General features: G+C 44.9%; 1 protein-coding gene across 1 annotated transcript in view; it reads left to right on the top strand.

The window, feature by feature from the left end:
• Positions 1–414: 414 nt before the first annotated feature.
• The window catches only part of LOC309395978 (uncharacterized protein), a gene marked incomplete at its 5' end in the record, with an annotated part of 42,907 nt that continues 32,830 nt past the window's right edge, over positions 415–10,491 (top strand). Inside the window, 2 exons of the mRNA XM_081960690.1 lie at positions 415–433; positions 1,564–1,835. Coding sequence (XP_081816816.1) covers positions 415–433; positions 1,564–1,835 — 291 coding nt within the window. The remainder of the gene's footprint in view (positions 434–1,563; positions 1,836–10,491) is intronic.

Raw genomic sequence — 10,491 nt, 5'->3', positions numbered from 1 at the left:
AATATTTGACAAAACAGGTTATCTGAATAAACAACGATCCAATCCAACCAAAGGATAACTTCCCAAAAGGTGCTTTTTCAAGAGGCAATTGGACTTTCTGGTTTCTCTTTGAAGACGTTTCGTTTCTCATCCAAGAAGCTTCCTCAGCTCTGACCAGATGAGAAGCGAAACGCCTTCAAAGAAAAAAGTCCAGTTGCCTCCTGAAAAAAGCACCTTTGGGACAACCAGGGCCTGGAGGACGGAGAATCTCTACAGACTTTCAGCTATACAAATTGGGATGGACACCCTTTTGAATCGGGGGGGGGGGTGAAATTCAGCACGTTCTGACAAGTTCTGGAGAACTGGTAGCAGAAATTTTTGAGTAGTTTGGAGAACCGGCAACATGGGTTAACACCAATTAGTATAGGGCCCCCTATGCCCGTGGGACCCCCAGGCAAGTGCCCATCAGACCCAGGTGTTAAGACAGCCCGAATATGCCAAACGGGAGGTTTGGAAGGCGGGAGCGGGGAAGCTGGGCAAATGCCACCTCTGGCTGGCTCCAGAGTGGGGTGAGAATGGAGATTTTGCAATATCCTTCCCTTGCCACGCCCACAGAACCAGTGATAAAAAAAAATGAATTTCATCACTGCTTTGAATGGTGTGGGAGTAGGGATGGATTTCCAGGGTGGGGGGAATTGCAGACTACAAGACCCATTTGCACCACTCAGGTGACCCTGAGGACACAGATAAACCTCTAAGTGCTTCAAGGACCCTCTAAAAGGATGCAAATGACCAGCTTGTCTGCAAGGACTATAAATCCTTCCCTTCCCCACCATCCGGTCAGAGGGGAAGAAGCTTCTTGGATGAGAAGTGAAACATCTTCAAAGAAAAAAAAAAACCAGAAAGTCCAGTTGCCTCTGGAAAAGGCACCTTTGGGACAACCCTGACCTGGATGCCTGGGAATCTCCATAGACATTCAAAGCAGGGATGAAATCTAGCAGGTTCTGGAGAACCAATAGCAGAAATTTTGAGTAGTTGGGAGAAACGGCAAATACCATCTCTGGCTGGCCCCCGAGTGGGGAGGGAATGCGGATTTGCAGTATCCTTCTCCTGCCACGCCCGCAGAACTGGTAGTAAAAAAAAGAAATTGAATTTCACCACTGATTCAAAAGAGAGCTTGTGGCGAGGCGTGGGTGGGTAAGTGAGTAGAGAAGGACTTCCAAGCCTTCTACTCGAGTCATAACAGACCTGGAGAAGCACAAACCAAACAGCCACGCGTTAACCTGGTTTGTCGCACCGATTCAGTGCTTAAAGAAGCTTCCAGCAAACGCGCGTTCTTATCCTTCCAAGAGGCAGTCAAAGTTGGCGGGTTTCAACTCCAGGAAAGCCCCAGATGGGAGGTTGGGGGTGGGGATGTTGGAGAAAATTCCTTCCGAAGATCAAACTGGAGGTTTGAAAGGCGGGTGCGAAGAAGTTGTGTGTTTCCATCAAACACGTGAGGAGGAGGGACCCGTCTAACTCCTCCTCGCAGCCTCTCCTTTAAAAGCCGGCGCCAGAAACTTCAAAAGCTTAATCGATGCGCAGCTGTGGAGCTACCAGCCGTCTCGCGACCAACTTTCGTCTACTTAAGCCCACTTTCTCCGCTCTCGCTTCTAAAAGGGCATTGCGCGGCGCGGCAGCCTCGAACCGCTTTACTTTGGGGCTCGGCGGCCGCTTCCCGCTTTCGCCCTTCCCGAGAGCCGTTTCTCCACCCGGGAGCTCAGACACCAACCTCCGCCCGCCCGCCGCGTTCCTTTTTCCGCCTCGCCATGCGAGCCCAATTCCTTCTGACGCTTTGCATCGTTGCTTCCCTGCGGGTGAGTGAGAGCCAGCCTTCCCCGAGCGGCGCTGGCGCTTCGGGCTTGCCTACCTGGGTAGGAAATAGGAAGGTGCCTACCTATTTCCCCTCCGCCCACTCGCGAAAAAGTGCCTTACCTTTTTCTGCACTCCACGGATCTCCCGGCGTTTGGAAGAGACGCGGCAGGATCCACGCGCGTTCCTTCCCTTCCCCGGGACGAGTCCCCGGGAGAAGGAGAGGCGACGCGGTGGCCTTAGGAAAACTGGGTGGGTGGATAGGGGCGTCTTAATAGCATTATGGGCCCCGGGCAAAGCGGTATACTTGGGGGCCCCTACGACCACTTGTTCACAGGGTTAAAAATGTAAATAGTCGATAAAATGAAACAATAGTTATTTGATTGCTTGAGTGAGTGAGTGAGTGAGTAAGTGAGTTAGTTACTTAGTTTGCCACTCATGTACAAGATAACAGGAATAAGGATAAACATGAACAAGAAGGAAGGAAATGGGGACAAATAAATGGGGGACAGTAGGAGTTAGGCACTCTGGTGCGCTTATCAGTGTTAATTTCTATTAATGCACGTTAGTATTGATTGAAAAAATGCAGTAAAATGCCATAAATATGTTGTTTGTATTTCTATGATACAAGGTGCATTGAAGGGTTAATGGAAGGATTAGTATAGGGCCACTATGCCCGTGGAGCCCACAGGCCCAGGAATTGAGACAGCCCTGAAGGGGGGGGGGGGGTTGGGGGAGGGGCGCTCTAAAACTTGTACGGGGATGTCTCCGCCCGTGTGTGTGTGTGTGTGAGAGAGAGTTTGTGTATGTGTGTGTGTGTGAGAGAGAGAGAGAGAGAGCGAGAGCGAGAGCGCTGGTGGTCGGGTCGATCGCCCTGCAGGGGAAAGACCCTCGCTTCGATGCCGAACATGTCCGGGCAAGTACCTTCCTTCCAGAAGCGCGACTTCTTCGCTGGCATTGCAGTTGTAACCCGGCGCGATTGACGCTTCCGTGGACTTCGTGTACTGTACTGTAGCCGGGCTGCTTCCTGTCGCGCGCGTGGATTTGGGATAATGCGAGTTACGGGCGTCCGACCCGCAAATTGGGAAAGTTTTGGTGGGAGGTGTGTCAAAGCAAAGCCCGGGTGTTCACACGTGGCTTGGAAAGCGTGTAAGGCGAGGCAAAACCTCGGCTGGACTATGAAGCAAAGGAAGGGATCGTCCCCGCATTTTTCCCAATCTTCCCTTAGTGAACGGTGTTCTCAAGTGACTCAATATTAAGGCAGGAGCGACATTCCTGCACTTATCGTACTCCTGGGTGTCCCAAAGAGGTTTTTCTAAAAAGACAAGTCGACTTGGGTTGATGGTGATTATACTTTGATTCATTAAACATGAAACTCAATCAACTGAACACAAATATAATTTACTGGCATTGATGGTTGATACAGGCTGCTGCCAGCATCCTAGGTATCGACTTATTATTATATACTTTATTCATTAAACATGAAACTCAGCCAACTGAACATTCAAAAATGTATTACAAATACCAGTCACTGGTGTTAATGGTTGATACCGTTTGCTGCCAGCGTCCTAGGTATCAACCAAGTACCTTCTTAAAATATAAGATGTTCCGAGTAGCGCAGTTTTTTGCAGTTCCGCTGGTGTTATTGCAGGAAGCTGCAATTTGTGGATGTATCTTGTAAAATTCTTAGACATGGTGCCTAGTGCCCCGATGACAATGGGTATCACTCTTACATGCTTCATCCATAGCCGTGTAGTATTTCATTATTTTTTCTAGTTCTTTTTCTTCGACTCTGGCATCTCCAGGAACAGCGATATCAATAAACTGTACACTTCGGCCCTCTAAAACCGTGATATCTGGCATGTTGTACTCCAAATGACGATCCATTTGTATTCGAAAGTCCCACAAGATCTTCACCTTCTCATTTTCGATAACTTTTTTCCACTCTATGTTCCCATGACTTTCTGGATACAGGTAAATCATATTTTTTACATAATGACCAGTGGATTAATTTAGCAACTCGGTCATGTCTAGCTTTGTAATCAGTTTGTGCGATTTTGCTGCATTCACATATTAAATGTGAAAGAGTTTCGACTTTGTTATTGCGAAGTTGGCAGTTCGGGTTGTCAGTGGATTTTTGTATCTTTGTTTTCATAGCCTTAGTTGTTGTTGTTATTGTTATTGAAGACTTTCAGACCTGAAGAAGCGTCTTGCACCAGAGGGTGAAAAGTTATTTTTTTTTAAAGAAAAAAAAATCAAGAAAGTCCAGTTGCCTTTTTGGGGGGGGGGGAGCACCTTTGGGACAACCATGACCTGGAGGATTGAGGATCTCCATAGACCTACTCCTAGGATGTTTTGGGAGAAGAACATCTGGGTTGATAAGATCCGGCTAACAGAGGCCTAATCCAGGGTGTTTGAAGAGGCTTAGGAAAAGGGGGTGCATCCAGGTGCTGCAAGAGGCTTGCAGGAACCTGTTAGTCTGATAGTGTTAACAGTGCCTCAAGAATGCAATTCTGTCCTGCATAAAAATTCCTGGCCGGCACTTTCATTGTTTGTAAACACATCCAACTAAAGTGAAAGGAGAGACGCCCACAGGACGGCTTTGTTTTTTTTTTTCTGGACACCCAAATCCAGAAGAAAATTTGCTCCCCTCCCCCTTCTGACTGGAGAGACACCCCCATGAACTGATTTGTGGTGCTGGGCTAAGTTAGAGGTTGTGTGAACGAACCTCACATTGTAGCGGGCAAACAATGCAAACCATGGGGGCCAACAGCAGATTTGCTGCCTGGGATTTTGGAAAGTCCAAGATGGAAAGCCCCCTGATTCTGGATCCTCCCTCTCTTCATCTCAGACCTGGCAGCTGGGACCTCCCCTTCCTCTCCTTTATGATGCAACCGCAAGCAATACTGCACTCCTTGAGTACAGACCGATAGCTGCTGACGCACGGTTTTTCTCCTCTACTTATTTGCCAGGTTTTAACTGAAAGCTGCAATCTTGTATACACTTACACTGGGTAACAGTGAATCCGCCTCCACCGCTAAACTACACCAAAAATAATTACAGTTCAGTCGTAGTTTGCAGTGAAGTCCCATTAGAATTGCTGCTTGTGAGAGCATTGATATACAATTGTAAACTGAGACTTATAATTTTCTCCATGGAACTTTCACCTACATTTCCTTTTCTTTTCCTTGCCTCATCCTTCTCATCCTTAAATCCTAACTCAATTAGGACCCTTCCAGGTGTCTGATGCAATGAGTGGCAGCTTAGCAAAGCTTGTGCTTTATATTAACGTGTGCTTTGTGCTAATCTTAAAAGATGCTACTAAACTTTTTAAATTTTGGAGGCCTTCAGTTTGCACTTGGATATTTTGCTTTCCAGACTGCTACAATGTTTATCGATTATTTATGGTCCCCTGGGTTGCTAGGGAAAATTTCAGTATTGATCATTAGCTGTCGAAACTGATAATTTTTAGGGGCAGAATCAGTGGATCACTTTTACATTGAAACTTCACTGAAAAGAAATATGGATCTGCTTAATATTAGGGCTTAAGATGGCGGGCAAGCAGAATTAATAAATATCATTCTGGTTAACAGCAGATGGAAATCTTAGAAATCATTTGCTTCAGTCACCCAGCAATGCATTCAGTTGGGTTTTGCTGATTACGTAGGTTTGTTATAGTAATAGATAATATATATTATATTTATATGTGTAAAAGTTGAAGTTTTACGTTATTCTCCTGCATCAAAAGGAGTTGGAAGTCAAAGGTGTTTTTTTCATTCCCCCCTCCTTATTTTACACTTTTTTCTCTTCCCTTTTTATTTTCCCCTTATTTTCATTTTTCTTTGTCCTTCTGTATTTTGTATTTCCATAAACTAATAAAATATTTGAATCCAAAAAGCAATGCATTCAGTAAGCTAAGCAGTGATTAAATTGGCGCTGAATCAAATTTATTGGTGATGGATTGCAGATTATTACTTTTATGCCAGTTTTTGGGAGGACTAATTTCTGAATAATTTAGAACGTGGATTTTATCCTTTATTTGGTTTTGACTCGCTAGGTTCATGTAACAAAGCTCAACTGAATAAATCCTGGTTTCATGAAATAACTGAATTCCTAGGTAAACTGTAGAATTATATAGTATACTCTTGTTTTCCTGACATGCTATCTATGACTCCCCTGTGCTTTGCAGAATTAACCCAGTTATCTAGAATTGAACATGTGGGTGAAGCTGCTTGGTTTTAACTGACATACAGATTTTAGGATGGTGTCTCTCTGTTCACTCAAGATATTTCCTGACAATTAGAACAATTAACCAGTGGAACAACTTGCCTCCAAAAGTTGTGAATTCTCCAACAGTGGAAGTTTTTAAGAAGAGATTGGACAACCATTTGTCTGAAATGGTAGAGCAGGGTTTCCTGCCTGAGCAGGGGGTTGGACTAGAAGACCTCCAAGGTCCCTTCCAACTCTGTTATTCTTTTCTAAGTTAAATTCTGATCCCACACCTAGATTCACAAAGCCTTCCCAGACTCACATTACAGTTTCTTTAGTTTAAATTGTGTGTGCCTGTGAATTTGCTCATACTCATACTTGTTTAGAACGTTGCGGGCAGTTTGTGACTTGGGAAACTGAATTACACTATCTTTTGGTAACATACAAATGAAATAGACAATCGTTTGTCGGTTTTATGTACAATCTAACTGGAGAAGGAAGTATATGCAACTATGCTAGCAATTTATTTCATTGTTGTGCTGGCTCAAAGTAATAGGCAAGGCTCAAATCGGAATCGCCCAAGGCAGTCTAAATGCTTGCTGATTGATTCCTTTTAAGGGGATCTACTAAAAGAGCCTTGAATTTCTGCAGCCAGACTTTCTGTTAAAATTTAACAAGGTAGAGCAGAGTGATGTCACTGCCGTCCTTGTTTTACACAATCAGGTGCTCTCCAGGAAGCAGCTAGGATTCCACCACATGCACAACAGCGAAGGGCTTGGCATGGTTAGGGTCGTGACCTTGCTGGATAATTAGTGGTTTCATTTATTTGCTCATCTGAGTCACCCAGGATCGGTGGTGGTCGGTCAGTAAAGAGCGTAAGGAAATACATTGGGGGTTTTTTCTCCACATTTATCTGACAAACATAAAGTCTCCCTTGAGTTTAAAATCGGAAAGTGCCTGTTGCATATTAACACAATTCATTAAAAGCTTTTGTGAACAGTGGTTTATTTCATTAGAGGCGTGGGTGGTTTTAACTGATGTAAGATCTAAACAGTAATAAGATAAGCAGGGAATAAGGGAAGATTATACACATGCAAGTTACAAGCTTACAGATACTTCATCAGTGAGCAAATTACACCTGACTCCTAGTGACTAAAGAACCATATCCATTTTGTTTTCTCAGAAACAACTGAGAAATAATTCACTCTTTCCTTTTAGGATATATTATTTTTGTCAGTTTCCCAATTTAGTCCACAGACCTGTAAACTCACCAGCACTGGGAGTTAAACTTCGCACACCTTAAAAGTTGCCAAGGTTGAGAAACATTGCAATAGAGCCATGATGGCAAACCTATGGCATGCATACCACAGGTGGCACACAGAGGCCTCTACAGGCACACAAGCCATTGCTCCAGCTCAGTTCCACTGCGCATGTGCGCATACCTTCCGCTGGCCAGCTAATTTTTGGGTCTCTGCTGCGCATGCATGGGAGGGAGGGGCACAAGTGGGAGATATGCATGGGGGAGGGGGTCACGGGCATGCGTGGGGGGAAGGGGGGAGTCCAGGGGCATGCCCCCCCTCCACTGAATCCTGTTTTTGCTCCCAGGAAGCTGTAGGGAGGCCTTCTAGGCCCAAAACTCTGCGTGGGCAGTCGCAAGGGCATGTGTGGGAAGAGTGTGGGGAGGTCACACACACATGCACAGGGGGGTAGGGCACAGGAGGTGTCACGCGCACATTGTATTATGGGTGCAGGCACACACGCTTTTGGCACGCGACGACAAAAAGGTTAGCCATCACTGCTATAGAGCATGGTTTCAGACCATGCGTTGTTCAGCATATTTGTAAATGACTTGGATAAGGTGCGTGAAAGTAAGCCGGCAAAACAAAGATGGGGTAGAGCAAGGACCTGAGAAGATGTGGGGTCAAGCTAAGAGGAGAGTTTTGAGAAGAAAGAGTGCAGAGAAGAGCAACCAAGAGGATTAGGGGACTGGAGACTAAAACATATGAAGAACAGTTGCAGGAACTGGCTATGTCTAGTTTAACAGAAAGAAGGACTAGGGGAGACATGATAGCAGTGTTCCAATATCTCAGGGGTTGCCACAAAGAAGAGGGAGTCAAACTATTCTCCAAAACACCTGAGAGCAGGACAAGAAACAATGGGTGGGAACTAATCAAGGAGAGAAGCAACTTGTATTGTATTAAGCTGAAACCATGGGCAGAATTCCATGGATGAGAATCCTTAAGGGGAAAACAAATCCAGAAGCTTGGGAAATTTGGAAAAATGAGATTACAAAAAGCTCAGTCTAGCACAATACCGATGAAGAAGAAAAATAACAGCACTGGTTAAGTTGGCAACATGGCTGTTGAGTGAACCTGGCTTCACCACTGACTTTATAGTTAGAGGGTCACCAATGAGGGTCACATGACCCCTGGGCACTGCAATCATCATAAATATGAGTCAATTGCCAAACCTCTGAATTTTGATCATGTAACCAAGGAGGAGGCTGCAATGGTTGCTGTAAATGTGAAAAATGGTCATAAGAACACTTCTTTTCAGTACTGTTGTAACTTTGAATAGTCACTGAAAGAATTGATATACGTTTTGGACTATCGGTACTTGAAGACAGCTAAAATCCTCTCATCACTTCTCCAGGCTAAACAAAGCCCCACACCTCCACATGTTTTTCTTCCCAAGTTGCTTATCTTCTATTAACAAGATATTAGTTAATCAGTGGAACAACTTGCCTCCAGGCATTGTAAATGCTCCAACACTGGAGGTTTTAAAGAAGATGTTGGGTATCCATTTGTCTGAAATAGTGGAGAGTTTCCTGCCTAAGCAGGGGGTTGGACTAGAAGACCTCCAAGATCCCTTTCAACTCTGTTATTCTATTCCATTCCATTCTATATTCTGTTCTCCTTTGACACATTCTGATTTATTAAGTCTGACCAACTTAGAAAAAAAAGAGCAAAATTGTTCAAAGCGATTCCAGAAAGTCCCAAAGGTGCTTTTTCCAAAGGCAACTTTGGAACTTTGTTTTTCCTTGAAGATGTTTCGCTTCTCATCCAGGAAGCTTCTACAGTTCTGACTGAATGGTGGTGAACTGAAGGAAGATTCTCGGATGAGAAGCGAAACATCTTCAAGGAAAAACCAAAATCTAGCTACTTTTGGAAAAAGCACCTTTGGGACAACCATGATCTTGGATGACTGAGAATCTCCATAGACATTCTTCTAGAAAGTCTATTTAAGAGAAGTAGGTTGCTTTTGGCCCTTTCTTCCTTGAGTCTGAGTTAAAAAGTAACAGCTTATCTTGTAGAAATGGGGGGATTCCTTGTTGCAGAGTTGATCCTCTGCATAGCTTCCTAATCCTCTAGTAAATGTTGAGAAAGGGACAGTGCTTTCTTATGTCTGGCTTGTTTGCCATGAAATGCTTCCTGCTTGCTTGACAATCTTTTTCAGAACGGTTCGGCTTGTTTTTATTTGTCAAAGCGTTAATGCCTGTCCAGTGGTGGGTTCCGGATCCCATTCCAGCCAGGGCCTGGCATCTCCCACATGGACGCATGCACAGTTGCGCGGTGCGTGCATGCGTTGTACCTGCCAGCAACACCTCTGCAAGCCATGCGTGCATGGAAGCGCCAATGGCTTAAAGGACAGGTAGGGAGCGAAGGTGGGCCCTTCAGAGCACCGTACCGGAACGGTACCTGGTGTTCCGGGCAGGCCCCGTACCGGGGCGTACCGTCTGCAACCCACCACTATGGCTGTCGCTCTTTTGTTGTATGACTGTGTGTGATGTACACACCTTACCCGGGTTGTGAAATACGTCGATATGTTTGTTTTCTTCTCACTTTCACCGAGACAAGAATATTTTCCGTTTCGTGGTGTTTTTTCCTGTGCTGCTACTTTGCAGCTGTGTTTGAATTCTTAGAGTATTTAAAGAAAAGGCCACACTGACATCCTTCAACAGCTCCCCTTAAGTGTTCTCCGTGTTTTTATTTGTGTTGAATTTCCTTTTTTGTTCCGAGTTTCATTAAATGACCGTTTTCTTATCCTTATCTGCGTGTCCCACGCCATACCCGAACTGTGTTGGCATTAACCGAAGAAGATTCCTCTGTCTTAGAGTAGGTTTTCTCCCCCCAAGCTGTTCTCCTTGTGTAAAGGTAAAGGTTCCCCTCACAAATATGTTCTAGTCATTCCCGACTCTAGGGGGCGGTACTCATCTCCGGTTCAAAGCCGAAGAGACAACAATGTCTGACGACATCTCCATGGTCATGTGGCCATCATGACTAAACACTGAAAGTGCACGGAACGCTGTTACCTTCCCACCAAAGGTGGTCCCTATTTTTCTACTTGCATTTTTTACATGCTTTCGAATTGCTAGGTTGGCAGAAACTGGGACAAGTCACGGGAGCTCATTCTGTTACACATCGCTAGGGATTTGAACCACTGAACTCCTGA

This window comes from Natrix helvetica, assembly GCF_964273705.1.
Source record: "Natrix helvetica genome assembly, chromosome: 8".
NCBI classification, from domain to species: Eukaryota; Metazoa; Chordata; class Lepidosauria; order Squamata; family Natricidae; genus Natrix; species Natrix helvetica.
This window is presented reverse-complemented; position numbering and strand designations above follow the sequence as displayed.